Raw genomic sequence first — 18,868 nt, 5'->3', positions numbered from 1 at the left:
TTTACTATATGAAGTGCAACTCTTTTTTCCAACTTTTCTCCTTTATAATCATCTAATTTTCTATGTCAACCTATGCCTTTAGCTTGATTTTCTTTTCTGCTTTCACTGCGTTTACTGTACTTATATGCAGTGATTTAGAGTTCAATCTACAAACTGGAAAAACTGTGCTTCCCAATGTTAGAGTATGCTGCTTTATATGTAAGGATTGGAAATCCCACGAGTTGGACATATACTTAAATCTTCCAGTAAACAATGGAATTTCATGACAAACTAATGTAAAGCATCTGCGATCATTTTAAGGTTGCCAAAGTGCCTGGTACAATTTGTCTTTTTCACTGTAAAATGATAATAAGACCACATTGCCCTGGTATTGTCATGTATTCACAGCAAAAAAAAAACAAAACAAACAAAAAAAAAAAAACAAAAAACAACCTGCATGTGATACTTGGGAAATACACAAATGTTTGTGTGTGTCTGAATACACTTTTTAAAATCATGTGGCATAGTGGGTAAAGCAGCCACCTGTGAAACTGGCATCTCAGTTCAAATTCCAGCTGCTCCACTTCCCATCCAACTCCCTGCTAATGTTCCTGGGAAAGCAGCAGAAGACAGCCCAAATGCTTGGGCCCCTGCACCCATGTGGGAGAGCTGGAAGAGGCTCCCAACTTTTCCAATCATCTGGGGAGTGAACCAGTGAATGGAGGAGAACTCTTCTAACTCTTTCAAATATAATCTTTAAAGAAAACCATGTGAATTCATAATGACCATTTGACTAGAACATGCATTCAAAGATCTCTCATAGAAAATGAAAGTACACTATGCAGTACACTTGAGTTGCTTCTTAATGTGATTTTAAAAATTACAACTTAATGTGATATCCTCAAAAACCGTAAAGCACATATATGCAAATGAATGTTCACTGAATAAATTTTCTTTGAAAATGCATATTAACTTTCATTTATCAGTATTAAAGCATATTAAGAATTTTTTTTACCTTTTTGATAGTAAACAGGTAGACTCTTCCTTCCTCTTTCTTTAGATCATTCATGTACGTTGGTGCACCTACCAAGAGCACATCTGTGGTGGTGTCTTTATCCACATCAACCGAACACAGCACACTCCCAAAGTAGGAACCAATCTGGAACAATATAAAGAACAGCAGCCTCAGGATTCCTGGGACTCACAGACTCCTACTAGCATGCTGAACTTTTATTTGCTTATTCAACATGCAAAAATTGAATGTTTACTACCCGCAAGGGGCTAGGAACACAAGGATGGTCAGCATAGTCTGCTAGCTCAGGATGTATCACTGCCTAACCCTTGGTTCTTAGACTTCAGTGTGCATAAGAGTCACCAAGAAAGTGTCTTTAAAATGAAGATCCCCGATTTCTGGTTCCAAAGAGTCTGGGGCAATGGCTAGGGTGTGATCCAGGAAGCAGCAGTTTAAACAAGCACTCCAGATGTTCCTGATGCCAGTGGGCCAAAGACACGTTTAGGAGAGAAACCCTGAGTAGCTATGCAAGGTGTGTTGTAGGGAAGAGCAGGAGAGGTAGAGACAGAGGCAGTGTATGTGTGAGACAAACAATTGTGTCTCCATAGCAAAATCTACTGTGATAGAGACAAGTCCCAGATCTGAGTAATCTGAGTGGAGGCAGGAGACTTAAAAAGCTAAAGTAGCCGGCGCCGTGGCTCAACAGGCTAATCCTCCACCTTGCGGCGCCGGCACACCGGGTTCTAGTCCCGGTCGGGGCACCAATCCTGTCCCGGTTGCCCCTCTTCCAGGCCAGCTCTCTGCTGTGGCCAGGGAGTGCAGTGGAGGATGGCCCAAGTCCTTGGGCCCTGCACCCCATGGGAGACCAGGAGAAGCACCTGGCTCCTGCCATCGGAACAGCGCGGTGCGCCGGCCGCAGCGCGCTACCGCGGCGGCCATTGGAGGGTGAACCAATGGCAAAAGGAAGACCTTTCTCTCTGTCTCTCTCTCACTGTCCACTCTGCCTGTCAAAAAAAAAAATAAAATAATAATAAAAAAAAAAGCTAAAGTATTATTGGAATCACATCAGGACCAGGGGTTTTGCAGGTGGAGAGGGAGGGGAAAGCATGAATGACATAAGCATCCATGGCATGGTCTGGGACAGATAAGTAGTTGATGGACAAACTGGATGGAAGACAAAATGGGAATAAAATAAAATGAAGTTGAGAATTTGAATGTTCATCCCATTCAACAATGTGAATGCCTAAGGGAACGCCTCTAAAGGATTTGGAAAAGAATAAGAAATTGTTTCTTTCATAACTCTTTCATTTTTCTCAAGACAAAAGCACCCTTCTTTAAAACATTAAATGGGAGGGAAAAGGTATGGGATTATTTTTGTGGTCAAAATGCTCAGAAAATCCAGTAGCAACAGTGAGATCAGTCACAGAGAAGAGAAATCTGTGGTCAGTTTCTCCGACTCAAGGAAGGGCAACACTTTCTGTATGTTGTCAGGATCAGGGATGCCCATTTCCAATATGTGCCAAGCCCAGAAGAAAAAACTGCTCTATAAGGAATGAGCAATCAATTGGCGGCTTTTGACAGTAGCAACAGACCTCTGCTGTGGTGGTCCACAGCTGCAATTCATCACAGGGTCTGACCACCAAGCCACCACCCGTCAGTAGAAAGCAGCAGAGAAGAGAGTTCTTGAACTTGCAGAAACATCAAAACCAACAGGACGCCTTGACAGGCTCCTGTGTAGAGACGCTCAGTCCTCACAGTGCTATACTGCTCCCTTCTCATCTCTCCTCCAGTGCTTGGCTCCCTGGGAGGACTTGCCTACCGAGCAGCGCCTGCCATCATGACTGAATGCCCATGCATTATTCACCTGGGCAGTCAAAAGTATGGGCAGATGTAATCCACGAGGACCAAATAGGAAGGATTTTACTGACAACTCAGTCCCATTAAAGCCATGCTGTGTGGCCTTGTAAGAGATCTAAACTCTTAGTTACCAGTCTGAAGAGAATGGTGGCTCTTCTTAGTATTGTGAAGATTTATGGGATCTCACAGAGCCAGTCCCAGAGATGGCACATAATAAATGTTTCCATTTCTACCCACTTAACTCCCCACCCACCTCAGTTGTCCATAAAACTAATTTCACCAACCGAGCAGTGGCATTTACCTGGTCACCTCTGTGAGTCTGAATAACCGTGACATTGCCATTCTCATTAACACTGTAGAGCACTATCTGGCCAGTGTAATTTGCCCGAGGAGCACCAGCCACAAAATGGATACTTTGTTCAGTAGAAATGGCAGCCACAGAGTAACCTAGGAGAGAGACAGAGAGAGAGGACCAAGGATCATCTCAGCCAGATGAGGCCTGCACAGCTAGTAGATATGATCAGAGGTTCCTTTGTGTTAGGTACGATGCACAGCTCCTAGTGCTCATGAATGTAAAGGACACATCTTTTTTTTTTTTTTTTTTGGACAGGCAGAGTGGACAGTGAGAGAGAGACAGAGAGAAAGGTCTTCCTTTTGCCGTTGGTTCACCCTCCAATGGCCACCGCGGTAGGCGCGTTGGGGCTGGCGCACCGCGCTGATCTGAAGGCAGGAGCCAGGTGCTTCACCTGGTCTCCCATGGGGTTCAGGGCCCAAGCACTTGGGCCATCCTCCACTGCACTCCCTGGCCACAGCAGAGAGCTGGCCTGGAGGAGGGGCAACCAGGACAGGATCGGTGCCCCGACCGGGACTAGAACCCAGTGTGCTGACTCCGCAAGGCGGAGGATTAGCCTAGTGAGCCGCGGTGCCGGCCAAGGACACATCTTTTCTAAGAAGAATTGTACCCTTGTCCTTTACCATTGCCCTATGTGGGTGGAGCCTCTACCAACAAAGCTATCTCTAGGTTCTGGGTTGTCCTTAATAGCTGTCTGTGAACTTAGCATCCAATATATAGTTCTAGAATGAATACATTAATTTAAAAGGTAATGCTGTACAATGGAAAAAATACAGTGCTTGGAATTAGACAGTCCCAAGTTCAAGTTTGGGATTCACCACTTACTAGATTGTTTAACAGTAGACAAGTTATTAACTTCACTGTCTCTCAAAGGTATAATGGCCCTCAATGGGTTGTTGGAAGGATTTAAATGTTTGTGTAGACAGAATAGCTAGCTTAGGCACTGTCCCATGAAAGGTGCTAAAAAAAAAAAAAAATCAGTGACTGCTTATTATGTGAAAAAAACACTAAGAATTCTAAAATAACATAATATTGCCACTTTTATAAGTAGTAGTGACTTCTAGAGATGATTTCCATTTTGGAGAAACACAATCATGCTCCAGGAATTATTTAACTGATGGAAAAGCCAGAAGAGATCAGTGATTCTAACATGATGTTTCAGTAAGTAATATGGATTAAGGCCTCATTAGCAGAAGGTTATATACATATATGATTAGTAAATATGTTTCACAGGGGCTTGCATCGTAGTGTAGAGGGTTAAGCCACCACTTGCAATGCTGGTATCCCATTTGGGCACTGGTTCAGGTCCCAGCTGCTTCACTTTTGATCCAGCTCTCTGCTAATGCACCTGGGAAAGTAGCAGCAGATGGTCTTGATGCTTGGGTCACTGCACCTATGTAGGAGACCTGGAAGCAGTTCCAGGCTCCTGGCCTTGGCCTGGCCCAGCCCTGTCATTGCAGCCAATTGGGGAGTAAACCCCTCTCTGTAACTGCCTTTCAAATGAATAAATATTTATAAATAAATGTTTATTTGAAATAGAGTGAGAAAGAGAGAGCGCATGCGCTTCCACCCACTGGTTCATTCCCCTAGATGTTCTCAACAACTTTGGATGGATCAGGCAGAACAGGAGTCAAGAATGCCATTCTGCATTTCCCATATGCATGGCAGGCACTCAGGTACTTAGCCATCATCTGCTGCCTCCCAGGGCATGCATTTGTAGGATGATAGCAGCTCAGAAGTTTTGCTGAACTGACTCTGAGCTTCAACTAGGAGCTGGTCTAAAGGAAGCCAAATGTTGCTGTGCCTTACCTAAATATGAACTGTGATTTCTGTCTTGCAGAATTTGGTCAAAGGCTTGCTTAGGAAAGATCAGATGTCCACGAGATGTTTCCTGGACAACAGTCCCACTCCAGCCAAAAGCTCCTACTGCACCTAGCATCAGAATATCCTGAAATAGTTGAAAATGAAGATAATTAAGACAAATAACATTTAAAGCATAAGGTTGTTAGGTAAGCAAAACATTGGAATAATTTATCTAGATTTAGGGAAAATACTAAACATGATGAAGGGGAATATACAAATGTATATTGGCATTTCTCAGAATTGTTTTACTATATATATATTTTTAAGTTTATTGACAGGTAGAGTTATAGACAGTGAGAGAGAGAGACAGAGAGAAAGGTCTTCTTTCCATTGGTTCACCCCCAAAATGGCTGCTACGGCTGGTGCTGCCCTGATCGTAAGCCAGGAGCCAGGTGCTTTCTCCTGGTCTCCCACGCAGGTGCAGGCACCCAAGCACTTGGGCCATCCTCCACTGCCTTTGGCTATGGCACCGTGGCTCACTTGGTTAATCCTCCACCTCTGGCGCCAGCATCTCTTATGGGTGCTGGGTTCTAGTACTGGTTGCTCCTCTTCCAGTCCAGCTCTCTGCTATGGCCCAGGAAGGCAGTGGAGGATGGCCCAAGTGCTTGAGCCCTTGCACCCGCATGGGAGACCAGGAGGAAGCATCTGGCTCCTGGCTTCGGATTGATGCAGCGCTCCGGCCGTAGCGGCCACTTGGGGGTGAACCAACGGAAGGAAGACCTTTCTCTCTCTCTCTCTCTGTAACTCTACTTGTCAAATTAAAAAAAAAAAAAAAAGGTAGGTTCAGTTAGCATGGAATTATTATTTTTACATTTTTGATCTTAGGCTTTAGAAACCATCCAAGATATGATGATTTGAGATTAAAGAACGGCATATAAAGAGATGATGTTTACCAGTTTGAGGATAAGAACATTAAATTATCTGAAGGATTATAATGAAAACAAGAACTCTAAATCAGAGGTGTGTGAACAGACTTAAGAACACAAAGAATTTCATGGAATTGTGTACAAAATATTCTATGCAAAGGTTTGTTTTTTTTTTTACTGAGGGAAATATACCTAATTTTTGAGTATCTCTAAGGACTGTTGATTCAGAGAAAGTTCACTCCTTTTATCTAAGTCAGAAAACAAGGTTTTCTTGGTCCTTTGATCTACAAATTCTCTGAGCAATGGGGCTCCCAAAATATCTCCCCAGGACTTGCATTTTTCTAAATTTATCTGTTTCTATTCATAGAAAAAGATATTGCAGCAAGTTGGAATTCAGCAGACAGTATTGACAAGAATTTGTGTGTTTAAGAAACATTTTCAGTGATTAATTGAGTCAAAGGAAATTCCTGAATGGATAATTTGAGTTTCAACATTGCCTGTGCCTGGAACACTCAAAGGCTCTCTTGTATAGTTTTGTTTCTCCATTAAGAAAATCCCTGTGAAACAGGGAAGGGAAGGCATTATTCACCTTCATTTTTAAGGCTAAGAAATGTTAGCATAAAGAACACAAATGACTGTGACTAGGAATCAGAACTGTTTGTTGGTCCCTAGATGTGTGTTCTACTTTGTGTATAAGGCTGCAGTATCTAGAAGGCTTATCCCCAATGACAGCATGGCTTGAAGTTATGATATACACACATTTTGAGGGGAGTAATCTGCACTGAATCCCACTTGCGACATTTCCATTTGGAAGCTGTTTCCTCCTTGAACAGTACCTGGGAAATATTTTTAAAAATTATATTATTGTCAGCAGTCTTAAATTGCATCTGCAAACACAAGCAAGCACAGCACGTGCATGTGCGCACACACGCACACACACACGTTCTAACAGTCACCCCAAACACAGAGCAGTCAGAATCTGAAGAGAAGAGATCACTAGGAAGTATTCTACCAGACTACAGAGATCCACAACACTTCTACAGTAGTGTTCAAAGTCGGCATTAAGCTTTTTTTTAAATTTTTTTAATTTTTTTTTCTTTTATTAAACTTTTATTTAATGAATATAAATTTCCAAAGCACAGCTTATGGGTTACAATGGCTTCCCCCTCCCAAAACTTCCCTCCCACCCACAACCCTCCCCCACCCCGCTCCCTCTCCCCTTCCAATCACATCATGATTCATTTTCAATTCTCTTTATATACAGAAGATCAGTTTAGTATATATTAGGTAATGATTTCAACAGTTTGCCCCCATATAGCAACACAAAGTGAAAAAAAAATATTGTTGGAGTACTAGTTATAGCATTAAATAACAGTGTACAGCACATTAAAGACAGAGATCCTACATATTTTTTTTAAAAAATTAATTTTCTATGCCATTTCCAATTTAACACCAGCTTAATCAAGCATTACTGTATTTGACAGAATTCTTAATATAGTTCCTAATGTCAAAGAACCCTGAACAAAGGGAATGAGGGAAGATGAAAACTGAGGTGATAATTTTAAAAATTTTTGATCATTGCTAGCTATGAAATTAACTTGAGTTTTTAGTTTTTAAATATTGGTGCCACTACATGCACAAGTATCTCAAATGCAGTGGAGGAGCCTAGCGAGTGGTTTGTCATGAAGACTGCCCAGAGATATCCAGGTTAGCCACTAGGAATCAGGATTCAAGACTGAAGGAATTTTATCAATGAGATGTTTTTCCTACTTATGTATAAATGCTGGTTTTTGTCACTGATACCCTAAGACTCAGATAGTACTCATTTTCCATATAGTGTGGTCAGACTGGTTAAGCTTCCCCAGTATTCACAAAAGCGAAGCTAAATTCCTGGACTGATGCTTTACTCGGGAGAAGACAAATTGCACCACACAAGTCTTGTTTAGAAGATTTAAAGGGCTGGCGCTGTGGTGTAGCAGGTAAAGCCGCAGCCTGCAGTGCCGGTGTCCCATGTGGGAACAGGTTCCAGTCCCAGCTGCTCCACTTCCAATCCAGCTCTCTGCTATGGCCTGGGAAAGCAGAAGATGGCTCAAGTCCTTAGGCCCCTGCACCCACATGGGAGACCCAGAAGAAGCTCCTGGGTTCAGCACAGCTCCAGCTGTTGTGGCCATCTTGGCTGGTTCACATCTTGAACCAGCAGATGGAAGACCTCTCCCTCTCTCTCTGCCTCTGCCTCTCTGTAATGCTGCCTTTCAAATAAATAAATATCTTTTTAAAAAAAGGTTTAACAATTCATGCAGGATGAGTAGAGATAATTTTTAATAAAATAGAGAATTGCTCTCTAAAAGTCTATAATAGCAGGTAACGCATAAAATAATTTCAGATGAACTTATAAACTGCACTATGTTCTTATTCATGTATGACCAGGAAACAAATTTATTAGCATAGATAGCTTAGTAATTTTGGACATTCTCAGGGCACATTAGATTTTGATGATGATAAAGAACTTAGAACATTAGCTATTTAAAAAGCAATACATTGGCCGGCGCCGTGGCTTAACAGGCTAGTCCTCCGCCTGGCAGCACTGGCACACCGGGTTCTAGTCCCGGTCGGGGCGCCGAATTCTGTCCCGGTTGCCCCTCTTCCAGGCCAGCTCTCTGCTATGGCCCAGGAAGGCAGTGGAGGATGGCCCAAGTGCTTGGGCCCTGCACCCGCATGGGAGACCAGGAGAAGCACCTGGCTCCTGGCTTCGGATCAGCACGATGCACTGGCCACAGTGGCCATTGGAGGGTGAACCAATGGCAAAAAGGAAGACCTTTCTCTCTGTCTCTCTCTCACTATCCACTCTGCCTGTCAAAAAAAAAAAAAAAAAAAAAAGCAATACTTTTTTTTTTTTTTTAAGCTAGAGCTTTCCAGTGGATTATCAGGATATCAAAATTTGTCTAAAGGAATGAATTATTGATCTATGTAACCTCTTAGCTCCAACATAAAAGGCAGTGCCAGGTACACAGAGGGCCCATGAAATGTGCTCTTCATTGTAGAGAATTTCTGGGGAACCGGGATTTGGATCACGTGGGAGTTTTTAATTCACTGTGAAATGTGTTCCAGAACCCCATACAGTGGGCTTCTGAGCATGGGATATTTCCATACTGACTAGTCCTCCCGAATCAAATAAGTAAATTATTTCAGGCCTGATAAATATGATGTTCCCTTAAACACTGACCTATTAAGTATCTTCACTGTATTTTTCTAATTGAGAAGTCTATATACTTATAAACATTTTCAGCAATTATATTTAACAGTCTAAAAAGGTGAAACTATTTATGATCGTAATACAATTAAATTGTCCCCCCAAAAGTTATAGCAATTATGACCTAATCAAGAGTATAGGAGCTTCTTTGCTTATCCGTCATATCTCAAAGATTAAACATTAATCTGTGATATCTTTCAGGTGAAACATCACATTGTTTTAATTCATATTTTCAAAGAATTACTATAATTGGCAACATTTTCTTATGTTTTTTGCTTATTTGTGTTTTGAATCTTGCAAACTACTTACTCATGTTGTTTGTCCGTTTCCTACTGCTTTATAGGAAACTTTAAACAAGACTGACAAGCTAACATTTAAAGGGCAACTTTATGATAATAAAGTATTGAAAACAAAGGTGTTGAAAGAAAATCCTTGGACATTCTTTTACCTTCAATGCTGAAAATTTGTTCTCCTAACGTCCCAGCCTTTTCTAGTAGAGCTGCCTCATCAGACACATTGAAAAAGTATCTTTCTGTTGGAATACTGGCAATTGCTTTGATTTCTTTTATTAAATTTTTAGTGTCAAGGGCATTTCTGTTTAAGTACCCGAGAACCTTGAAAATGCAGAAAGAAGAAAACAAGGTCGTTACTGTTGTACTCCTGGTCCCCCACGAGCACGTTCTAGTCTATTTCTGAACACAAAGGGCCCTTGGCAGAAGTGAATCAAGCAGGATTTCCACATTCCCTTAGTTGACAGGACCAAAAAAATCAGCAAGAGACAGAGATAGAGTAAAAACTTCCTTTTATATGAAACTAACAACAGCCAACAAGAAACTGCAGCCTTGAGAAGTAACGCTATAATGAAAGGTTTACTGACCCACTGAAGGACAAGTCAAAAGACACTTACTGCTATGCCAAACCTCAGTATGTTATCATTGTTACATTGATCAATCACAGCTCTCAACATCGACCCGTCATGGGATTCACCATCAGTTACCACGACCATTACTTTGGTAGCACCTGGACGTCCACCAGAAGCTGCTGAATAAGCGAAATCTCTGTGGCAGATAAAGACTCATGATCAAAAGATGAATTTTAATATGAGACCTCTGGTTTGAAATAGAAATAGGAAGTTAGCTTCTTGAGCACAAATTGTTGTGATATAGAACTTCCCTTCATGTCAATGCTGGTGACTACTTAAGTACATTCTATTTGTAGGTTGCTAAGAAACATACAGTAATATAAATTTTGCTTGATAATCAAAAAAACTCCATGAGTTCCATGGCATACATGTTTGTGTATTCATACCAGGAATTATTTTAATTCTCATATAAGAAAATTAAATGAATTATTACTCAGCAGCACATAGATATTACTGTCATAAATTTTATCCATTGGGCCTTTTCAGTATTTAATGATGTTTTTAAAAGTAATTGACACAGATAGTTAAACACTTCAAAGCAGGGGCAGGTGTTGTGGTGCAGCGGGTAAACATGTTGCTTGGGAGGCTTGCTTCCCCTGTGAGGGTGCTGCTGTCCTGGCAACTCTGTTTCTGATCCAGCTTCCTGGTAATGCCCCTCGGAGGCAGATCATGGCTCAAGTACTGAGTCCCTGCCATCCACATGGGAGACCAGGATGGAGTTACTGGCTATTGGCTTGAGCCTAGTTCAGCCCTGATAGTTGCAAACATTTGGTGAGTGAATCAGTGGATGGAAATCTCTCACACTTCTCTCTCTTCTGTCATACTGGATTTCAAATAGACAAATCTTTAAAAAAAATAAACTCAGAGCACTGGGAAAAGTATAAAACAAAAATGCGACACCAAGCCCTGCTCCAAAGATAGCCACTATCACAGTTTCTGTGTTTCCTTCTATAAAGTATTTATCTAGATCTACAGTTAGTACATGCATAGTCTACTCTTTAAACTTTTACACAAGGAGGGCATATTCTATTCCATTGTTGTTCATTTGGATGGAGATCTTTCCATATCAGCACATACAAAGCCCTTGTTCTAATATTTCATTATGTGGAGACACCATGGTTTATTTAACTAGTTCCTCGTTATCAGGCATTTCAACCAATTTTAGTTTTACAAGTAATGCTGTAATGAATGTCCCTCTGTCTACGTTTTGGTATATCATTTCAAATGTTATTGAGATCAGTGAAACTACTGAAACAAAGGATATTCACATCTCCAACTTTAGTCACATCAAATTGCCCTGCAAAAATTTCCACCAATTTATATCATCAATATACAAGGCTGCATATTTCTCCAGCTCCTTTGCCTGACACTGAGGATTATTAAAATCATTCATTTTTGGAATTTTGATTAGTGAGAAATAACATATAATCATTGCCTTAATATGCAGCTTTTCAATATGAAGGAATGATGAGAATTCTGTATGCTTAGTAGGCATTTATCTTTCTCCGTGAACTCGATTTCTCTGTACCTTTTCCTGTTTTACTTTGTGTTGTTCCTCATTCTCTTAATGATTAAAGTTTTCTAAGAAAATTATCCTTTGTCACATGCTATAAAAATGCCTCCAGCTTATTGATAACTTTTGATTCGTAGTGGTATTACTTACATACTTCAGTGATCATATAAAAATTAAAATTCTGCAGAGAAATAATCAGTTCCATTAAATTTTTGTGTATTTTATCTTTGACATGGCATATTATGAGAGTGTTACTTCTAAGGGCTTTTTTAAAAAAAAATCATACAAGTTTTCTCATAGTCCTTTGCTTCCCTTTTAAATTTAAATTCTTGGTTCAGCTGAAATCTACTTTGATGCAAGAGTGATGCAGAGATTCAGCTTTTTTTGTTTCTAGATGATGAGACACTTGTCAAACCGCTGATTTTCCTTCTATCTAGTGGATGGCCCTGGTTCACATTATTCCTGAGTAATGTCACCCCTCCTTTGAATAACTGCTACCAAGTGATGACATTTAACATCTGCATCTATTGTCCATTTTTTTTATGTATGTTTTCAAGGCTTGCTGAATATTCTTACCTGAATGTGTAAGGAGTATTTCAAATTCAGCACATTTAAAACTGAGCATGTAATGTTATTTCCTAAAATCTTTCTACATTTTATATAATATAAAAATATAAAATATTCCTGTTTCAGCAGGAAATAATTTGAATTACAGTACTCACATAAAGATCCTCTTTAGTAACATGTACTCTCTTTTTAACTTATTTATTTAAAAGCCTGGCCGGCGCCGCGGCTCACTTGGCTAATCCTTCACCTGCAGCACTGGCACCCTGGGTTCTAGTCCCAGTCAGGGCACCGGATTCTGTCCCGGTTGCCCCTCTTCCAGTCTAGCTCTCTGCTGTGGTCTGGGAAGGCAGTGGAGGATGGCCCAAGTGCTTGGGCCCTGCACCTGCATGGGAGACCAGGAGGAAGCACCTGGCTCCTGGCTTGGGATCAGTGCAGCATGCCGGCCATAGCAGCCATTTGGGGGTAAAACCAATGGAAAAAGGAAAACCTTTCTCTCTGTCCCTCTCTAACTCTGCCTGTCAAAAAAAAAAAAAAAAAAAAAAAAGAGAGAGAGAGAGAGACAGAGACATCTTTTATACACTATTTCACTCCTCAAACACATGCAATAGCCAGGGCTGGGCTACATTGAAACCAGGAGGCTGAAACTCCATCTGAGTATCCTACGCAGGTGGCAGAAACATAATTATTTGAGCATTCACCTGCTGTCCCCCAAGGTGCATGTTATCAGGAAGCTAGACCGGAAACAGAGTGGGGACTAAAGCCAGACACTCTGATACAGGATGAAGACAGTGACTGAACTGTCATGTTAGGTGCCCACCCTGTGACATACTCCGTACGGCATACTGTAGATCTTCCATATGATTATAAAGCTTTTGAGGACAGAAAGTGTAAATCACTTAGCTGTAATGGCCTGCAGCACTTGGAACAATAAGTTGCAACCATAGGCATTCAATTAAATAGGTGAATAAAAACATGGCAGTATTTACTAAAGGAGTGACGGGATTCTACTCAGTATTGCAGCAGGGAGGTGAGTAAGTTGAGCAATTCTAGCAATGAGAGGATTAAAACCTACTAGTTTGGGAAATTGTGGTAAGAAGGAAACAGATGTTGGCACAGGAGAAAAAACCAAAATTTTGCAGCGATGTTGAAAGCCAGACAAGTCCCACCTCAGGCAGTGACCACGATTATCCTGGAGAAGGAAGCTTGCCAGGCTCCCAGGTTCCTTCCAGGGAAAAAATCCCACACCCATATTTCCTGCTGGAAACACTGTCCCTCAGCATATTTTAACTCCAGGAAAAAAAATTCTTCCCCTTAGTCCAGTTCACCAGATCAGGAAGGGCACTTCAGCTGTTGGCATCCGACCTACTGACTAGGCAGTAGCTTGTGAGATGTTCAGGCCCAAAGGGACATCTTTAAAAAATGCATTCATTTGAAGAGTAGAGAGACATAAACAGAGAGACATATACACACAGATCTCCAGTCCATTGGTTCATTCCCCGAATTCCAGCAACAGCTGGGGCTGGGTCAAACCAAAGCCTGGGACTGGGAAAATATAAATGGCATGGAACCAACCATGTGTGTGTGCATGAGCAGGAAGCTGGAATCAGAGCTGGGACTTTAACCCCGGCTCCCTGACATGGGATGCAGGAGTCCCAAGCAGCATCTACTGTGCCAAATATCCACCTACTCCCAAAGGGACTTCTTAATAGGGGAAATAAAGATGAAGCAAACCAAACGATCTTCTTTAGTGCAAAATCTGCTTTTGAGGCCCACAAGGAGAATAGCAGTTGGTGGGAGCAGCAACTTAAATATCCAGATAAAAGAAGGGGCAGATATAATGGGAAATGCAGAACCAGAAATGACAGGATGTGGGGACCAACCAGACATGTGACCCTTGTGAGAAGAGTAAAGAAAACCATGAGGTTTTTCAATCGGACCGAAGCAGGCAGTGGCCTGAATCAAAATGACAGAAGTCAGGCAGACTGGTAGGGAAAATAACAAGGCCAGGTTAGGACCTGTTGAGTGGGATGAATGAGCCCACACCCTGGCTGTGCGAACCTTGGGAAAGTGTGCAGGACAGACAACACAGCAATGGAGTGACAGAGCACATGCCAATGCTGTGACGGAGCATGCAATTTCTGAGAAATGTAAAGAAAAGCTGTTGAGCGAAGAAAAAAAATAGGAAGAAGAGCCAGCGAAGAGGCCAAAATCATTGAGAAAAAGTTGGCAGGGGTCCCAGAAGTTTGTAGTGCCATGGCAACTGGGTTCTGAATAGTAGTGCATGTCCATCATTACTAACTGTTCAGAGGAGGGAAGAGGCGGGGCTTGAAGCAGGACCACCTGGTTGGCTAAATAGAGGAACCTGCTTGCCTGGTGGCAGAGATAGAAGCTTCAAGGAAGTGGAGGAAGGGACGATGCTTTTTTCAAGGAATTATGGTAGAAGAAATACACAAGATAAAAAAAACAAAACAAAACAAACAAACAAAAAAAACCACAAGCGGGAAGTAACTAAAAGGGAAGCCAAGCTTATCACTCTCATTTATTTTGTAACAAGAAGAGAGTATATACCATCTCTGTGAGGTATCTGGTTAAAAGAGTGAAGGGGGAGGTATTTGTGGTACCGTGAGTTTAGCCATGGCTTTTGATGCCTGCATCTCATATCACAGGGCCTGGATGTGAGTGCTGCATGTCATATCGCGGTGCCTGGATGCGAGTGCTGTGTGTCAGATCACAGTGCCGGGATGTGAGTCCTGGTTCTGCTCCTGGTGCCTGCTTCCTGAGAATGCACATCCAGAAGCTAGCAGGTGATGGCTCCAGTACTCGGGTTCCTGCCACCCATGTGGGAGACCCACACAGGGTCCCTGGCTCCTGGCTGTGGGTATTTGGGGAGTGAATCAGCAATGGTATATCTTTATATATTTCTCTCCTCTCTGTTGCCTTGCCTTTTTAAATAAAAATGACTAAAAAAAAAAAAAAAAAAAAAAACCAGAAAAATAAAAAAAGGCAAAAGGGAAGCGCAGTGCTGAAACAATAGAGAAACTGAGACCAGAATGAGGAGAGTGCTACACAGCTCTAAAAATTCATACCTCTCACAGATGAGAAATTTACTAGACTTATTCAGTTTAAATTGGACTCATGTTGAAGATCAGATGGCTCTTGCTAATTTGCAAGAAGTATTTCATTAACTCAATTAATGAAAATATAAATAATGACAATTGCTCCATTTCCTACTGTTTTAAACTAAAATCTTCTCATTTACTTCATGTAAATCACATAAAAATCATGTCATATCTTAATCAAATCCTAGAATCAAATATTTTCACTTCACTTACAATCTACCCTCTCAAAGTATGCAAGTCACAAAATGCTCAAATTTTTCTTGTGTACTAGTTCTGATTTTAGCAGTGGTTGGCAGGTATATTATTTTTTCTTTCACAGTTATTAGCACTTTTTATGTTATTAACATATTGGTCTATTAGCAGCAAAACTTACCTTGCAAACTGAATTGCTTTGAATGTGTTGGTGAGGTCCCCACCATATTGGTATGTCTGGGATGTTGCTGCAATCATGTCATCTTTGTTCTTAAATGTGTTCAGGTTAAACACAACTCTTGGATTATTGGCATATTGAATTAATCCCACCTTCAAAAGAGCAAAAGTTTATAAACTGACTGTCATTAAGTTACAGTAATTTTTCTTTAGCCAAGAAAATAAACCTCAAAAGCACATTTAGATACGTGATAGCTTAAGGGAATCATTCTCAACTTTTTTTTTTTTTTTTTTTGGACAGAGTTAGACAGTGAGTGAGTGAGTGAGAGAGAGAGAAGTCTTCCTTCCATTGGTTCACCCCCCAAGTGGCCGCCACGGCCGGTGCGCTGTGCCAATTCGAAGCCAGGAGCCAGGTGCTTCCTCCTGGTCTCCCATGCGGGTGCAGGGCCCAAGCACTTGGGCCATCCTCCACTGCCCTCTCAGGCCACAGCAGAGAGTTGGACTGAAAGAGCGGCAACCAGGACAGAATCCGGCGCCCCAACCGGAACTAGAACCTGGAGTGCTGGTGCCACAGGTGGAGGATTAGCCTAGTGAGCCGCGGCACCAGCCAACTCTGTTCTATGTTTCAGTGAAATGGCTTTTTTGATGTGAGACGCCATCTGTGTACAGCAACACTACTATCGCCAAGCAAGATGATGGGCTGCAGCCTGTGAACTGCTTTGAAAGAGTAATTTTAGATGTTTTATTATAATACTTAATATTGATGAATATCATAAAACAGTTTATACCAGGAAGATTAAAATAGATATAAGTAAATGTTCCAGTTATCAACAGATATAGGCTTGCAAACAATGGTGAGAATTCACAGAAGGAGGGCACCATCTTATCAGTAAATAGTAATTGTGCAATAAAGAATTAGAGTTGAATGCGAAACATCCATAGGCTCCTACTGAATGTAGTTAGTTTGGGTCTATGTATTGAGCTAGACTTTTGGGGCTTCAGCAGCTCTGGAGGCAAGTTGATGTCTGTGCATGTGGGACCAGGAGTATCTAACTTCTGAACAAGGTGTTCCCGGACATTTTCCAATGCTTGAGATCAAGAAAATCATACCCTCCTATCAATGTCTGTTCTCAGAGATCATCCTCTGAGGTTCAGAAATGGGGTCCCAGAACATGAAGTGGCAGGAAGGGACCCGTGGGAGGCCCCCAGAGGTCAGTGTGCGAGGCAGGAGGAAGGAGCTCAATCTGCTGGTTTTTTCTTTTTCTTTTTCTTTTTGTTAGGAAGGCAGTGAGCAAGGCACTGGGAAGATGCCCAGAACACTGGTCTTCCTGGATCCTTTGCTTTAGCATTGAAGACTGGAGAGGGAGGGAAGGATCAAAGATAGCTCTGGAGACTTCAAGTCTAACATGAAAGGAAGGTAACAGTAGAGTAATCCCCATGACACAGCCCCCAAACACCTGTGTGAGACAAGTGAAGGAAGATTTAAAGATAGGCTGTATTATCAGAACTTACAGAAGGGTCAAATTTAGATCATAACAGAGAATGAGTTTAACCACTTCTATAAAGGAATAAGATGCATGCAGGAAGAGGCAAAAGAGCAGTGAATTGTATGTGAGCCCATTAAATAAAATAAGTCATGCTGGGGGGAGGGGAATTCATGTAGCAATGCATATGAAAACTTCTCTTAAAAGGCCTAAACATGGTACTCCTCAGACACCAGTGCTATACCTACTCTCATGGAACAGAACTTTCTAGTAACAGCCCACAGGAAAAATTCCAAGGTTTTAGCAGGCAGTAATGTCTTCTTAGCCTTGGAATGTATCTCAGTGGGAAAAATGTCTAACAATATTTTATAATACTATATAGGAAAGCAGAAAACCAAATCACAACAAAAGCATTCAGAAGAAAATATGCTAGCAATTGTTGCCATTTGTGGGACATTGGAGGATCTGCTGTAACCCAAAAACATGCAGTGGTAACTGAATTGGTCCCTGTTGATATTGGTTCACTGTCCTGCTATAACTAAAATGACCCATGGAATGACAGATCCAGTTTAAGGCAAATAAATAAATAAATAAATCGAAAACCAACACAAAAACCAGGAACTGAACTCCTAACATAAATGCTATTGAGTGTTCTTACAGAAGCATGAAGACTCTGCTCCTGAGTTTTGGTTGTCTACCTCAAGGAAACACAAAACAAATTAAAGATTTTTGTAACATAACACAACAGATTATTGAAAAGATTTCTTCCATGTTAAAAAGGGAGGTTACACTAGAATATGATAAAAGACTATAAAATAACAAATGGTAGAATTATTATAAAAAAATTCCAGAATTCAAAGACGATCGTTTTACCAGCAAGGCATAAACAGATGAAATCAATTATTAGCCTGACTAGGCATGAGAAAGAAGCATCATATTGACTTTTAAAATGTACCTATAAACTCCTAGGCTAGAAGAGCAGGAAATAGGCGCTGAAAGAGGATGAAAATGTTAAATCTCTTATGCTTGATGCCTGCATATAAACTCATGAGACCAACATCAGGCAAAGTCAGGGGTAGAATAACCCAATGTAGTACAAGTTTCTATTAACTTTCAATGTTACCAATAAATGCATTGCAGATGGGGATTTGACAAGTGCAAATCTAAGACCTCGTATTTAACAATTTTTTCTCAGAAAGCAAGTAGTTAGCCAGTGACATCCATACCTGTGTTTTCGTAGGGCCTATATCCAGGCCTTGAACAAATTTTTCCAAGAAGTTCTTTACTGCATCCCAGGGATAAATACTATTTGATTCATCACACACCACCACAACATCAATGAGCGAAGGGCAGGCTACATAGGGAAAAAAGGAACGAAGCAGATGGGCGATGTAAAATCAAACTTAGCACCCAGGTAAAAATGAGACAGAGACAGGGGTGGGAACCACTTGATAAAATCCCTCCCCACTGTTTTTAAAAGTGAGGCCTTGCTCAGACCTTTTGCACATTTATAACTTACTCTGAACAGCAGGTGAGAAGCTGGACGAGAGCTCAAAATCAGGACTGACATCAGAACAAATGCCGGTTGTATAATACTGATTTCCACACTGCTGTGCCCACAGGGGACCACATGTCTGCAAAGAAATGAAAAGACAATGAATGGAAACACTCAGAAAATGCTCACCTTCCAGCTCTCCAGTTGTGCAGCTCAGAGA

At 41.3% G+C, this 18,868-nt stretch overlaps 1 protein-coding gene across 1 annotated transcript in view; it reads right to left on the bottom strand.

Annotated features, from left to right (window-relative positions):
* Positions 1–18,868, bottom strand: part of ITGA2 (integrin subunit alpha 2) — a 113,346-nt gene that overhangs the window by 32,023 nt on the left and 62,455 nt on the right. The window contains exons 5-13 of the mRNA XM_062211856.1: positions 18,673–18,787; positions 18,380–18,507; positions 15,674–15,822; positions 10,087–10,237; positions 9,628–9,793; positions 6,689–6,765; positions 5,010–5,148; positions 3,150–3,295; positions 995–1,138 (exon numbers count right to left, since the gene is read on the bottom strand). Of these exons, the coding sequence (XP_062067840.1) occupies positions 995–1,138; positions 3,150–3,295; positions 5,010–5,148; positions 6,689–6,765; positions 9,628–9,793; positions 10,087–10,237; positions 15,674–15,822; positions 18,380–18,507; positions 18,673–18,787 (1,215 nt within the window). The remainder of the gene's footprint in view (positions 1–994; positions 1,139–3,149; positions 3,296–5,009; positions 5,149–6,688; positions 6,766–9,627; positions 9,794–10,086; positions 10,238–15,673; positions 15,823–18,379; positions 18,508–18,672; positions 18,788–18,868) is intronic.

Source organism: Lepus europaeus, chromosome 15 (genome assembly GCF_033115175.1).
Source record: "Lepus europaeus isolate LE1 chromosome 15, mLepTim1.pri, whole genome shotgun sequence".
NCBI classification, from domain to species: Eukaryota; Metazoa; Chordata; class Mammalia; order Lagomorpha; family Leporidae; genus Lepus; species Lepus europaeus.
This window is presented reverse-complemented; position numbering and strand designations above follow the sequence as displayed.